This window comes from Accipiter gentilis, chromosome 21 (assembly GCF_929443795.1).
Source record: "Accipiter gentilis chromosome 21, bAccGen1.1, whole genome shotgun sequence".
Lineage (NCBI taxonomy): Eukaryota > Metazoa > Chordata > Aves > Accipitriformes > Accipitridae > Astur > Astur gentilis.
Window position 1 is genome coordinate 13362671 of NC_064900.1, and position 15939 is coordinate 13378609.

The 15939-nt window shown below is 40.1% G+C and overlaps 1 protein-coding gene across 2 annotated transcripts in view; it reads left to right on the top strand.

Annotated features, from left to right (window-relative positions):
* The window catches only part of EPHA3 (EPH receptor A3), a 236785-nt gene that overhangs the window by 203777 nt on the left and 17069 nt on the right, over positions 1 to 15939 (top strand). For both annotated transcript variants that reach the window (XM_049824741.1, XM_049824742.1), the window contains exons 13-15: positions 629 to 838; positions 11290 to 11439; positions 13384 to 13577. In XM_049824741.1, coding sequence (XP_049680698.1) covers positions 629 to 838; positions 11290 to 11439; positions 13384 to 13577 — 554 coding nt within the window. The remainder of the gene's footprint in view (positions 1 to 628; positions 839 to 11289; positions 11440 to 13383; positions 13578 to 15939) is intronic.

Genomic DNA, 15939 nt, shown 5'->3' on the forward strand with positions numbered 1-15939 from the left:
ACTAGTAAGAGCTGGGAGATTTAAAACATGTGTCTAGAAGTAGACAATTAGAAATATATGCAACTATTTGTTTCTAAGCTAAGTCACAATGTGTTTAAGTGATTTTTGTGTTCCTGAAGTTGAAAATTTTGAGGAATGAGTTTAAATTTAATGGAATTTGAAAGCCACTGAATCAGATCAGCATTTGCTTTTGTTAAAAAAAATGCTTGTGTAATAGAAAGCTTTCATTAGTCCATTGGGTCAGGCTGGGATTTTCATTAACAAATCCTATGGCTTTTCAGAGAAGTTGGGCAGCTCTTTCCCTAATGTCCTGACACTCCAGTCTCATGAGTACACACAACTTAGATTTACATACTGCTTTCACACAGGTTCCATCTAGGAAATTAAAATTCTGCTGACAGCAAGGATGGGAAAAATGCATTTTTATCTGAATCGAAAATCTGTCCCCTTCCCTTGGCTGATTGGGAGATTATCCTCCGCAGATCAAAGTAGTTCCATGTGTGGCATTTAAATCGTGACCCCTGACTCACGAGCTGTTCAGTTGAGGAGCTTCCAGGGTCTTCATCAAAAATTCTGTGCAAGGAGGAACTTGTCATTTCAGAAATTGTTCATTTCAAATGTTTTACAGAAACATGATGCCCAGTTCACAGTCATCCAGCTAGTAGGCATGCTTCGAGGGATCGCATCTGGCATGAAATATTTGTCAGATATGGGTTACGTCCATCGAGACCTAGCTGCTCGTAATATCCTCATCAATAGTAACTTGGTATGCAAAGTCTCAGATTTTGGTCTCTCTCGTGTACTGGAAGATGACCCAGAAGCTGCTTACACCACAAGGGTGAGTTTCTGTGTTTGTTTATCCTTTTAAAATTCTTGTTGGTTGTGGCAAAGTTAAACTGAAATCTGAGGGAGTCCCTGAGGCTTATACTCTGTATTGCAGAGACCTTAAACCATATGCTCATCGCAGCTATTTTTTAATCCATGTCTCAGAGAAGATAAAAGGCAAAAAAATATGGTTTCTGTTGGTAGATTATTTTTCTTAAAGTATGCAAAATTCATGGTTCAGTTTCTTTCTGCTGGGTGTGTAAAGGAGTGAATACCACAATTAAGGCCTCAGTTGATTTGGCACACAATAATGTAAGACTTCATGTGTGCCTCGAGCAGGTTTTGTTACACTGCTGATTTAGCTCCCACCCGGTAAAAAAAATCTTACCCTTCAATAATTTGTCTGAGTGGAGCATACTGATATCACTGTTCTGCAAGGGTGTATCAGTTATACCTGCTGTTGTACCCCTAACTGAGTAAAATCTTGAGTAAAACAACAAAAAAAGAAATCTTGCTTAACAATGTAATACGCCTCCTATACTTTCTCCTTATTATATCATATATACAAAGTGGTACCTGTCTTTTGGAGATGTAATGATATCAAGGAGGAGACTTACTTCTGACTGTTTTGTCCTGAGATAGAGAAGCTTTTAGCAGATTGGGGACTGCCCATAGTGTCAGCTGCTGCTTGTTTCTTTTCTGGATTTCATCCAGCTTGAAAAGCTACCTGGAAGCTACACTGTTGACTTAAAGCCTTAGCAAAGCCACAGTGTCTTCTAAATACAGCTTTGCTGCACATCTTGTTCTCAGTTGAATAAGACTTCTGTTTTATTGTGGAAACCTTGAAGGCATATATTTAGCTTTGTGTATGTAGTTATTACACTGGGATGTCTGGTTGCTGACTTTGATCCTATTGCAAGTGGATTTTATTAACTTCAGAAAAAATGGCATTCATATCCCGTATCTTAGGTGAAATTTGCAGTGATGCCTAGTAATTGTCACCACTTCACTATACAAACCTGATTAGAGGAGAATGTAACAGCAAAATCTTAATGTGGGTTTTCTAGGGCTTCCTTCATTCCTGATCACTGACAGGAACAATTAATTATTGTGGTAGTTGTGCATGCTATCTTCTTCTTGATTGAAATAAAATAACATGTTGACAAATGAGTAAAGAAAACCTAGCTGTTTTCTTAAACATTATATATACATTATATACACATACCTTTATAGATATGTATTTATCAATCATACCTTCATAACTTATCAGGCATAAAGACTCTATTTTTCACTTGACCTTTCAGTGCTTTCTTTGACCTCTGATAAGCTTTGGCATGTTGTTAGAAATATGCAGTATATACCACTTCAGAAAACTGCAGAGATCTCTCATAGTTAATATAAAGAGACAGTAGTAGGAGAAAGCAGTTTTCATGCTTAGTATAGGTTCAGCATTCATAAGTAAATATTAATATAATGCAAGAGTTCCTCAAGAGAAAATTGTCTGTAGTTCAGCCAGACGTGTATTGCCATGTCAGATATGCTTGCCTGCCCTCTTCTATAAAACTCCTGTGAAAGTAATAGGTGTTACTGTCCCTGAGGTAAACAGTTTTAGATATAGTATTTATCTAGTCTCATATTTAACCTTCCTCCCCCAGGATGTACTTTTGCAAGCTAAGGCAATTACTCTGTGTCCTAACACAACTGCCCATAGGCAGGTGATCGATCTCCCCTTTAAAGCAGCTGCTTACATGCATATGATTGCTGTCATCTTCACACGCATCCCTCCATTATTTTATTTTTTAAGCAATTTTTCCAAACTTACTGTTCTCGCTAGTCTCCTTCAGATTCTTTTCAACTTAACTGCATTTTCCTTAAACGTGAAGCCCATAATGAGATACTAATCCCCAGCACCAAGCATAGCATATTTATCTCATGTTTCTTACACATGCCTTTCTGTTAATATCTCCACGGATGAGAAGTCTCTATTCCTCCTCCTACCCCCAGCATGGTTGGCTCGTGCTCTTCTGCTCAGACACATACCTCTGCCAGGCTTTGAAGTTCAATTCTCTTATTCCAAAAATCATCTGGGCATGCAAACTAATCTATAATTTAGTAATGGCATTTTGTGTACTCGCACTAAGAGTGGAAGACACCTTTATGTCCTAGTTAACTTAGATGAAAAGTTTGTATAGGGATGAAAAATTAGCTCCCCACCAAACTGCACAGCACACAGCTTTATAAGGGAAGCACACTTCCCTGAAAATGAAGAGTACATCAGTGACTTATATCTGCAGGTGGCTAGGACAAACCAAGGTGTCGGTGTTTCTGGCCAGTATTACATGTGGATTTCCTATGGCCAACTGCAGTGTTGATTATTTTTTTTTTCTTCCTCTCCTTCTGCCACCTATTTTCTAAGTCTACCTGCCTATTTACATTTAGATAGTAAAATCAAATGGAAAGAAGCTATTTTGTGAAGTGTAATCATCTGTGTTCAGTAAACTCCATCTGGCATTTACGGTGTATATGCAAACTGCTGCAGGAAGATGCTCAGATAATTAAAACCTTCAAATACAAACTAGGACAAATCTGATTTCCTTCAAAAGTAGTTGTTGAATATATCTCTGCCCCGTCTTGACTCTGAGAGAAAGACAAGGCTATCTGCTCTTCATCTTTTTGCTCAAGTTTCCTTTGAAGTGAATCTTGTATACATGTCCAGGTAGTGTGTCCCTGGGGCATATTTGATCCCCAGCTTAAAACACTGGGGAGCACAAGTGTGAAACAGATCTGCAGTCCACTGGTGGAAAGCTGGGCAGTTCATGTTCCTGCTGCTTAGTCATATCTCAAAACACAGGACCATTTCCTAGGCTACTCCTAGTGTTTTGCAAGCACTAATTCTAGAATTATGGAATTGTAGAATAGTTTGGGTTGGAAGGGAACTTTAAAGGTCATCTAGTCCAACCCCCCTGCAATGAGTGTGGACATCTTCAACTAGATGAGGTTGCTCAGAGCCCCACACAACCTGGCCTTGAAAGTTTCCAGGGATGGGGCATCCACCACCACCTCTCTGGGCAACCTGTTCCAGTGTTTCACCACCCTCATTGTAAAACATTTCTTCCTTATATCTAGTCTGAATCTACCCTCTGTTAGTTTAAAACCATTACCCCTTGTCCTGTCGCTACTGGCCCTACCAAAAAGTCTCTCTCCGTCTTTCTTGTAAGCCCCCTTTAAGTACTGAAAGGCTGCAATAAGGTCTCTGTGGAGCCTTCTCTTCTCTAGGCTGAACAACCCCAACTCTCTCAGCCTTTCCTCATAGGAGGGGTGTTCCACCCCTCTAATAATTTTTGTGGCCCTCCTCTAGACCCGCTCCAGCAGGTCTGTGTCTTTCCTGCGCTGAGGACCCCAGAACTGGACACAGTACTGCAGGTGGGGTCTCACCAGAGTGCAGGAAAGGGGCAGAATCACCTCCCTCGACCTGCTGGCCATGCTTCTTTTGATGCAGCCCAGGATACAGCTGGCTTTCTGGGCTGTGAAAGTACATTGGCAGCTCATTTCCAGCTTTTCATCCACCAGTACCCCCCATATGACAAAACCAAGACAAAAATAGTGCCACTTTTTAACATAATGGCATCGTCCCAAACAATTTCATGCCCTTACAACTAAAGGATGAAAACTACTCAGTAAGATCTTTCAAAAGAGACATCCAAATTATATTATGTTATTAAATCCAAATTATAACTGCAATTCCAAACATTCAAACAGTAAAGAGTGCATATTATATTAATGGGTAGAGAGTTTTGCCTCCCTTCCACTGCTTCCCACTTCCAGTTCTCTATTTAGTATCAGTGGTACTAGGGAAATTTATAGAGTTAGCTGCAAAGATAGATGTTTTATCTATTTAGTCTCCTCTTTTACCTCTATTTTCTGCCTGTAAATGTCAAAGCCTGAGAACGATTCCATTGCTTTAATTCATCATTGCAACTCAGGATTGGTCTGCCCCCAAGAAGCCCAGTCAGCCCTTCAGGCTTTCAATACACACCACTGACTAGGTGAAATTTTATGTTGTTCTGTTCTCAGCAGCTGTGTCTGAAGCTTTGCATAAAGAATATGAATGTGTATCCTTTTATATATCAATTATGTATGTATCCCTTTATATATTAATACGTAATCTGTGATATTCATGCTATTGTACAAGAGCTCAGAAAGATAATGTGAAGATCACAGATGCATATGTGAAATACAGGGAATCAGGAGTTGTAAGAAAACTTTGCTACCTGACAGGGTCATTTTTTACCTCCTGAATTATTGTCGCTGACTCGATACCACAAAAGCCTTTGGCAACCTGTGGTCTGCCTGCTTACAGAAGCAGAAGCCAACATGTGAATCAGGCTGACTGATTTTTTTTTTTTACAGAGTCTTTGTGCCAGAGGGGATGTACTGTAATTATCTACATTCTCCGTACCTATTCACTTTTAATTGAAAGGCCAAGACTGTATTAAAAATGTCATTGTCAAATTGATCTTTATTATTCTTATTATTTTTAGATGTCTGTATGACAAGTAGGTGGACTAATGATACAGCATGAACTGGAAGTAAATTTAAGCCATCACACGTGTAGAGGGACTGTAATTACATCTCTCAAAAGCATAATATTTGGGTAATTGGTAGACAAACTTTGACTATTTAAGCGCATAGCTGGATACATCACGGGTGTTCATGGCATTTCAATGTAAAACACTGTCCAGTTATTATATTTGCATGGATAACTTCTCATTAAAACTACATAATTTCAAAAAATACTGTGCTTTGATAGCAGGTATTCTGGTAGCCTGTTCCCCCACTTAACAGTGCTGGAACAGGGAGTACACGGCAAGGCACTGCTCCATTGTGTGCCATAGAGAAGGGTGCAGAGGTCCTCCTGCACACATTATTGCAACTGGTCCTTGACAGAAATTTGTTGTGGTTCCTTTGTTTCCTATATATGCAAAAACATGGTAATACAGTTTGAGTGTATTGAAGGGAGTGCTAAAAAAGGAAACAAAATCCCACATACTCTCTTGCCTGATAAGCGCGAGGGACAGAAACAGTGTTCTGTTATAATTTACCACTCAAGAAAGAGATAATGTAAAGATAAAAATATTAATTAGTAATGGATGAACAAGTAGCATCAGGTAATTTTCAGGTGCTTAAGAGGGTAAGTCAGGCTCATCTCACTCACATGAAACCATCTTGTTCTGTACCAGTAAGATATCTCCTGAACTAGCCTAAGTCATCATGTAATGAATTAATGTCAGGCTTTTACCTTCAGGTTTTCCTGTGAAGTTCTTCTAATAATTCTGTTAGAATCCATTTTTCTTGATTCCCTCTCCCCAGGCCTGTGGCTTAGGTGCCTGTGGCAGTCACCCTGTAACAGATTATAAATCAGAATATTGGAATGGGTTATGAAGGCCTGGAAACAGCTGCCTTGTGCTGGAGTGCCAGACGTGCTAGAAATAAATTGAGGACTTCATTGACTTTAGATGAATTATGCTGAATGGCCAGATACTGTAGGAATCACAGCTCCATCTAGAGCAGATAAAACTTTCGGTTACTGCTGGCTCACTAATTTCAAACCCTGAGAGTGGTTCTCTGATGTAGACTGCCTGGGATTTTGAGCTGCAATAACAAACTCCTACAATTTCTAATACTAATGCTTTCCTTCTACTCAAATCCAGGCAGCTTATTTGGCTTCATGACGAGCATGCCCTTAAAGGGATACCATGACAAAAATGTATAAAGCTTGTATTTATCTTCAGAAAATATTCAGTAAATATATTACTAGTAGCTATTGATGCATGCACACGTAGATTTCTCTTTATAAGCCTGTATCAAATAAATCTGGGCAAACCTTTTTCCTAGGCATATCTATAATGATTTTTCATTTTACCAAGTTTGTCTAACATGTCCAGTCCCAATAGTACTAATTTTGAAGGGTAGGAGCCCAGTAATACCAGCCAATAATACTAGAATTTCAGATTTTCCAGTGGAAGGTAAACAACAGAGATAGCAGATAAACAAGATTAAATTGCATGAAAGCCTAATGGACATACAGTGCATAATTTAAAAAAAAAAAAAACAACAGGTAGGATTTCTTAGCACTTTCATCACAGCAGTTTACAGAGCAGGTATCATGATACACTTTTAAATATCAGGAGACTGGGGAAAGGGGGTAAAAAACAAGAGACGAGTAAAGAAACAAGCATGGGAGCTTAGTTTTCCCAGCTCCAGCTCTGTGGTCTAGGAGCAAGTGTTTGTTTTAATTTATGCAAAAGTAAATTATGGAAGATATCTTTTGTTCCTGGCAAAAGATATTGCAAAGAATATCCTGATTTCTGGCAAAGCAGATATGTGATATGTGTTCAGATGAGATCTGTATTTCTCAAAAATGGTGGAGAGAAGTGAAAAGGGATTTTCTAATGCTGAATGATCATGGAATTTCAAAGTAGACTTTTTGAATTACAGCAAGCCTTATAATTTTCAAAGCTAATAGCAATAGAAAACCATGCATTTGGTTTGAAATGACTTCTCAGATTTTCTGTATATATTGATATTTGGACATCTGCTAAAATGTGAATGTTGCATAATCCTTTGGGGGAAATTGTTTTTGTGCTAAAATGCTTATTTGTCTAAAAAATATTTACCAGTACTTTGGGTTTTTGCTGTTCTTGCTCTTAAATTATTAAAAAAACAAGTCAACAAAGTCCCCTTTTAAACACAAAGAAAAGATTGACATTTTTATGACAAATTAGGGAGCAGAATAGCAAAATTGTAGTTTTACACTCTATTCAGTGGCAGTTGATTTCTTTTTTAGCTACATTTTAATGCTCTCCTTATTTCACACTCATTTATGGTTATGCTACGTGTATCTGTAGGCTTGTATAGAGTTACAGCTGAGACTTAGCAAAGAAATTTGTTTCCTTGTAACAGAATCTAGGGTTGACGTACCTTCACTAAAACAAAGCCAGAAGAACTTTGTTTTATTGAGTTTATAATCTTCCTTACCCTGCAATAAAGCAGTTCCCAAATGTTAAGAGACTAATTAGTGTCATTTTGTGTAAATGTGTTTCTCCAATTGTATAACTGACTTTTTCCATAAGATTATAAAGCTAAAGACCTCCTATCAAATACGATATTTCCTGCCCTTGCCTAAAGTGCTCATGTTCTAGCCACGAGCACATTTCTCCATGTGACGTCTGGCAATTATTTCTCTAGGGTTCTGCAAGAAGAGCTCCATTTTCGTATCTTAACATGAAATTTAGAAAGTGCGCCTGACGTCACCCATGGAAATTCCGATTTTTTAGAGTAATATTCTGAAAAGGCCAAAATGATACTTCTGTGTTTCACAGAACCAGCCACTACGCTGATGCGAGAAGAACATAACTACTCCCTGCCTTGAGGGCTTTCCTATGTGGCACGCTGCAGGTGTACCTTCTGCCCTCCCTCTATTCAAAAAGTAGCCATAGCGACTGCTGGAGAATGAGGCCGGGCCTGGCTAGGTTTCCACGAGCCCACTGACAACGCCTCAGAGATCTCTCTCGGATCGGTTGGCACAGGAGGTCTCTCTCCCAGCAGCGCCGAGGCCTCCGGGCACAAGGGGAGGGCTCAGCAGAGGTGAGAGGTGGCTTGGGCCTTGCCTGGGCTGGCAGTGCTACCGAGGAAGCAACCAGGATCTACTGAAGCTATCAGCCGCCGCAAGGATCGATAGTTCCCTCTTTTACGTCTCCTCCTGGCCAGGAATTGGAAATGTTTCGTCTCGAACGGAACACCGGCGTTGGTCTGGCTTGGTCCCTTGCTGGACACGCTGACCTGTGGGAGCTCTGGCAGGGGGATGGAGCTCGGAAGCCCCCACCCGCCACGGGGCGGGCTGGCTGGCGGCCCCTCAGGCCTGGGCTGCAGCCGCCCCACAAGCTGCACGTTCATTTCCAGACGCGGGCCGCAGGGTCGGGGTTGATCTGTAGAAGTCCTCTGCAGTTCACGCCTCGGGTGGCGCGGGGGCAGTTCCGTCCTGGCAGTTGAGGTGGGCGGCAGGTCTGTGCTGGGAGGGCTGCCCCCCCCCCCAGCCTGGGACCCCCAGCCCGGGCCCCCCCAGCCCGCTCCTCTGTGCTGGCGGGCAGCAGTCAGGCACCCGGGCCTGGCCGCTGCGCTGCGAGTCCGCACGGTTTTGCGGGCGTCTTCTGAACCTGTGGGACGAGCGGGAGACGTTTGATTAGGAAGCTCTTTCTCTTCGCGGTGGTGGGGGTTGGTTTGTGTAAATTTAGGATATGGCTTTCCCCCAGCACTGACATTCTTTATTGGAAATCAAAGTTCACTCTACTAGTATGCGTAGAAAAAACATTGGAAAGGCGGGATTGGTTTCTTTATCATCCCCACATCTAAAAGCGTAAGTGGATTTGTTGTGAAAACACTGGGACACAGGAGAGCTTTCCTCATTTCTTGGCTGTGTCTTGGCCTCCCTGAGGGACCCTAGACATTTGTAAAGGGGGTATAATATTGCTTATCAATAGAGTATGAGGAAAAAAAATAATCACTTTTGTGTTCTCAGTACTGTTACAGAGCAGCACTGGGAACTGTGAATAAACTTCCAGTGAATAGAAAATACAATGTACTTTTTGAGAATAAAGAACATCATCTTATAGATTTTGAAGAGAGAGACATCAGGCTCTCCAGTCTGGCTTCCGTGATGAAACAGTGGTTTCAAATACTGCTATTTATTTCTATTTGTTGGTCCACAAGTATTGTCAAAATTCAGTGTTTACCTAATTTTAAGGGTTGTGTGTGAAGTGTAGGTTTGTCTTTTGCTTAAGGTAGGGAGTCTGCTAAATAGGATGGGAACTGTAAAATTTGTATACCAAGATAGATTCCCTCTCTGACCTTTGCCAAGCCTCTAAGACAAATCTAGTGACATTTTAGAGGTCTGAATTGTAGCCTGAGGCAGGCCTGCCTGTGTTACTTATATTTAATCTCATTTGCGCAATACTTGCCATGAAACTGCAGATGCTTAGGCTCCAGTGTATTTAGGCTGTATTTAGGTTTCCAATTAACACTAATGTCCAGATTTCTATTGTTATCCAAGTTAGTTAATCCAAAGCTGGTGAGCGTATGGCTACCTTCAGTGCAGGTACACTTTATGGAAGTGTAGGCAGAGCATTAGTATCTTTACATTTTATTTCTTGCTGGTTATTCAGTGGAAATAAGACCAATCCCTTCCCACGAAGGTTATTGTGAGGATAGATGTATGACTGTAGTATAATGGGGGTTGCAGAGGTACCTCAAATAGCTAGTCTAGTGTGAAATCTTCAGAATATATCCCTGTACGTGTTGTGCATCCCTGGAACTGGAAACAACTTCAAACTCTCACAGTTTTCTGTATTCAAATATATTCACTCCAAAATTACCTTAACTAGCAAGTTTTGCACTGCTATCTTTTAGAACTTTGTTTTCTCATGTGTGACTTGCAAATCAGTCTTAAAAACCTGTGCCAAAGCTGGAACCATTGGAAATTGTCTCTTTCCTCTAATTCTCATCTTGCAGAAACTCAGCCTGAGGCTGCTTGTGTGCATTTTACTCATTTGACCTATGGCACCAAGTGGTGGCCGTAATCAGAGAGGGATGTTCCCCTAACTGCAATATTAATTGTAATGGTAGCTTTAATCCTTTTCAAGTTTACATCATTTATTGATGGCTTGCTTCTCTTGTGACTGTAAAAAATGTTTAAGACCACTTCCCCAGATGACATTTTTGCCCTCTCCCCTCTGCACAGATGACCCCATCTGAATCTGTCTTTCTGTGACTGTCTCTGACAGCTTTGGGATGGGAAATTTGTCCATATGGTCCCACTCACTGCCCTGTGCAATTGGAGGGTTGGCATTAGCAAAAGAGACCAACATCATGGCCCCTCATTTTCCTTGAATGTCCTGGAAAACATGGGATGAAAACATGGTGAAACCATGCAGGTTCCACAGAAACAGGGAATTCACTTGAAATGCCTGACAAATAGCCACATCCAGCCCTCACGTGCTGTGCAAAGGGATCTAGGATGCAAACAAGGACCTCATACTACCTTTTTCACCCTTAATGCTGTCTGACTGTCCTATGAGTTTCCAAACATTTTATAACTGAAAATCAACCATACTTAACTTACCATTTATTATTATCTGTGCATATTATGCTACACATAAATATGTATGTGTGCATATATGTATATATATATGTACATGCTTACAGTAGATTTTGCATTATAATGTGTTTTACTCTCTATAGTGTACAAGATGCTTTCATGACAAATGGTAATAGCATTTTCCAGCTTACGCTGGGTTTTACACCAATAGAATGATAATTGAGAATCTCAGACATAAAATAATCAATCATGCAAAATGTTATTCATTGTATTACAGTCAAATGGACTGTTTTATTTTGTTTCACTTCTAGGGGGGCAAGATTCCTATCCGATGGACATCACCAGAAGCTATTGCGTATCGGAAGTTCACATCAGCCAGTGACGCTTGGAGCTATGGGATTGTTCTCTGGGAGGTGATGTCTTATGGAGAGAGACCATACTGGGAGATGTCCAACCAGGATGTGAGTATATTGTTATCTGAGTTACGTTCTCAAATAAAGGATCAAGCTGTGAAAGGAAGCGAAGCATAATGAAACCAGGTGGCTCTGAGTTTTTGATGTTGACATTGAATAAGATGTAGAAATGAAAATCTCAAAATCTCCCTGGTCAAGTAGAAGTTCTAATGAACTTAAAAAAAAAAGTCAACAACTTTGTAGCAGGGTATTTTGGACCTCTGAAGGAACATATTAGAGAATTTTATCATGCTGGTGGTTTTCTGTAGGATGATTCAAACAGTTCCACTGCAATGAGGTCATTGCCTTTTACATTCCTTAGCTTATTGTTAGAAAACCCTCCCAAACTTCCGATGATCCCCTTTGGTTCCACTTGTATAATATTCTGTAGAAGTTTTCTGTAAATGTCAAATGCACAGAATAAATTGTTCTTGGCGCTTGTGAAAAAGAGAAGCAAAGCATTTCTACCAAGAGTTTAAAGAAACCAAAATACTTCTGGAAGTAATCAATGGGTAAAATAGAGAAGTAGAGTGATCTGATTAGAAGACTTCCAATACAGGCTTCTTTGCAACATTAGTAAACTATCCAAGCCTGCAGTCCAAATGATTAATGGATCTCTCCCAGTATTTTTCTAAGCAGCATAACATTTCCCCAAATAAGATTTTTATTATATCTGTTTTTGTTCTTTTTCTGTTGTCTTATTAATCCTAGATTTATTCCACATGAGTTACTCACGAACCAAATTTTCTTAGGTACAGTCAGTAACACAAATGGATTTTCCAAGGGGTTGGTATATATTGTTACTAGCACTAAATTAAAAAGTCAGTAGCATAGTTGTAGTCAGACATTTTCTATACTACTTTATGTTAAACAAGGAAAAAGAGAAGAAAACTTCTTTTCAAATGAGTACCTCTGGATCACAAGTCTCTGCAAAAAACTATATATTTCTTTTAATTAGTCATGAACATTTTTTCTATTGTTTGTGGAGATTAATGAATCATTATGTAGGCTGATATACTAGTAGAATGCCTTTAATTACATCACATTAAAATCAGAAACAGAAGGATTAACCTATTTATGTGCCTCTGCTTCATGGCTGCTTAAACCATGGACTGTTTTCCTATCCCTGTTCTGATTCGGAGTAGTTTGTCCTGCTTTTGAATTAAGTGATCCACATTAAAAAAAAAAGATTAACAGAATATGGCTTTATAATTTTCTCCTTAAAATACATTGGGGTTTTATTCATGGTGCAATAGATGGAGTAGGACTGATCAAGAGGTATTTATACTCTAGTGAAAGTGTTGTATTAAAAAACTTCATAAGAGTGTAAATTCTAGGCGTTTTTTGTCAATCTAGAAAAATGATAGATAATCTAGACAAATTTTGTCAATCTAGACAAATGATAAAAGAATTGGGCCTGCACTGCCCAGTAGGAAGTGTACCGTTATCCTCGTGCAAAGTTTTAAAAATATTTTCTGGCCCTGTGAGATCATCCACAAGACCTTCTATCTATCAGTTCAGGATATCCCATGAGAGGATAGGTTGGTTTTCTGCCCAGTGCAGTGTCCTCTAGAGAGTGTGGAAAGCATGTGTTGCTAAGGGTGATCAGACAAGAGATATTCAAGACCTTTTGAAGTTTGGCATAGTTAAGCAAGCACCTTACTAACTGTAGCTATTGTTTATGGATTTAGTTCAATCAAGTGTGAGTTTTGGAGATCCTTTCTAGACTCTCACCTTCCTCAAAGTCATATGCTGTATCTTAACTCCCCTTTATGTATGCCTAATTTACTGCCTGGTTTACTTTGCAGATAAACCAGCGGCATTGCATGACAAGACAATTAGTGAATAAACACATTTGTTTAAACACAGAATGTCCATGTTAATGTGGTTCACAGAACTGATAAAAACAAGTTAAGTGCCTTTAAGTTTTCAAAAACTTTTATCCTTGTGCAGGTGATTAAGGCTGTTGATGAAGGGTACCGCTTGCCACCTCCTATGGACTGCCCAGCTGCCTTGTATCAGCTGATGCTGGACTGTTGGCAGAAAGACAGAAACAACAGACCCAAGTTTGAGCAGATTGTCAGCATCCTGGATAAACTGATCCGTAATCCCAGCAGTCTGAAAATAATCACCAATGCGGCGGCAAGGTGACATATTAGATCTTACATTGCATATAAATAAAAGTCTTTGATTTCTTCATCTTCCGTAATTAGAATTTGTTTACTTTTCTTCACCCACTTCTTAAACTTTCAACTGCAGCTCTTTGTAATCTTGAAAGCTAGAGAAATCTTCCTAACTATCCCTTTGGGAGAAGGATTTTATTATTATCGCCGTTGTTGTTGTTGTTGTTGTTGTTATCATTATTATTATTATTACTGTTATTTTTATTAATGATTTGCTATTATTTATTCAAATTGCGAAAAGCTGTTATGCTAGGGTTATGAAACCCATTGTAAGATTGAGCAGGGGTTTGTGAGAAAAACACAGACGGCAGAGTTGGCCATCATGTGATCTTCCTTTTCCTTCTGACCTTAGGTGGTATTTTAAGCACTTAGTGTTTCATAGGTTACAGCCATGTTCCTAAGTATCTTCCTTAACTGGATCCAAACACATATCTTACACTCTTATGCTCTACTCTGACAAGTCACCTTAACTTTAATCATATGAATAATCTTTTTGGTTTCAGTAGGAATCACAAACTGAAATGCACTTACATTCCTTGTTAGATCAGTGCCTTAACTAGGAATTAATTTTCAACCTGTGCAATATTCCTAATTGCATTAAAAAAAAGTCATTTATAATCCCGGTTATTCAACGCACTCTGGAACATCACTACGATGAATTAAGAGTCATCTCATTGAGAGAGGGTAACTGAAGAGTGTGTTGACACCTAAGGACATAATGAGGATGTGGTGAAAGAAGAGCTTTGGTTAAGTAGAGTTTAAGTGAATTGGTTTATATGATGCACAAAATATCATACTCTTACTGCAGTGACGTAAAAGATGTAAACTTACTTTTAACATGAATGCTAATGCAAAGTCTTCTGTCCACAAAGCAGGCAGAGTCAGGGAGAAATGCACACTGCTCCTCTGCTTCTTCAGACCCAGGTCTTGGAGGGTGCTTCAGTGGGCAAGAGATCAGAGTCTGACACAAGGCAAGCTTAAAAAAAGGAACACAGCAAAACTTTTCTTTCAGCCCTTTACTTGTAACATGGCACACTTCTCACCATAGCAATTGAACGGGAAGGCACAGAAGGGAAATGGAGCTAAGGCAGTCAGAAGCACCACATTGATACTGCAGCCTGCTGTGCAGGTGACATGGACCTTGCCTCCTTTTTGCTGGCCCGAGGCATTGTGTTGCATCCTGAGCTAGAGGCTGGCCATTCTAATTACCTCCTTCTGCCACTCCAGAGATGTGAAAAAGAAAGCAGAGATGGGAGGAGGAAGGCAGCCATACTAATGGGCTTTGTTTCTAAAAATAGATAATGAGAGAAGACTGCTTGCATAGTAATTATGTTTCAATAATTTAATTGGTGAGCATTTAACACATAGTAAACCAACACACTTACAAAAGCAATTATATCTGTTACCTGCCAGGAAACAGAAAACAAAAAAAACACCCCAAAGTTTTTTGGAAAAAAACCCAACTGTTTAAACACTACCTTCTCAGTCAAGCTTCTTCTAAACATCTTGCACCCCTATTTGGCAACTGATTGGTGGAAATAATTATTTTGTGGGGATATACTGCAGCAATCTGCTGAATAGGGGAGTTGGGAATCATGACTGTCATGTTTTGGTTTGGGGATTTGATTGCAGAAACCAGTGCTGCATATTTTGCATTCCAAACAGAAGCAAAATGTTCCTGTTTACTGTCCTTCCAATTAGGGAGTTGAACCACAGCAGAGCTGAAAACAATGTTGAACCGTTATTTCCAGTTACCTGTTCATAGCCAGTAAAAGCTGATATCCTCTAATGGAGACCAAATTCATTCTGAGTACTGTTTGCACCTGCTGGATTCTGCACAGAGCACCACAGTGCACCACAGTGCACTATTCCTCTCCTCCGTCTCTCTCTTGCTCTCTTTGCTCTTACTCCATTATATGCTTTACTGGTGCAGGCAGCAGAGGCTACACATCCATACCATGACACCATGCTCTCTGATCATGGGACAGCCTGGGTTAGGAAGGAGGCTGCTATCATGGTAGGGGACTTCTCACAGCTGCTTTAGGTGAGCTCTCTGTAAAATGCTCCCCATGGCAGGCTGCTGCTTTGGCTTTGATATGGAGCATATTTCTGAGGAGGGGAATGTCAAAGGTGATTTTTATTCGCTCCTTCCCAATTACCTTTCTGCTGCTATGTCCTTGCACCCTTTGCATTCCCAGGCAGTGCAGTGTCTCTCCCTCTCTGCAGCTTCTCACTCCCTGGTGACAGATGGGTGCTATGGGGTCCGGGTGGTGGCTTAAACTTGAGTACAACCAAGATTTAGGTATGACAATGTGAGGGGTGCTGA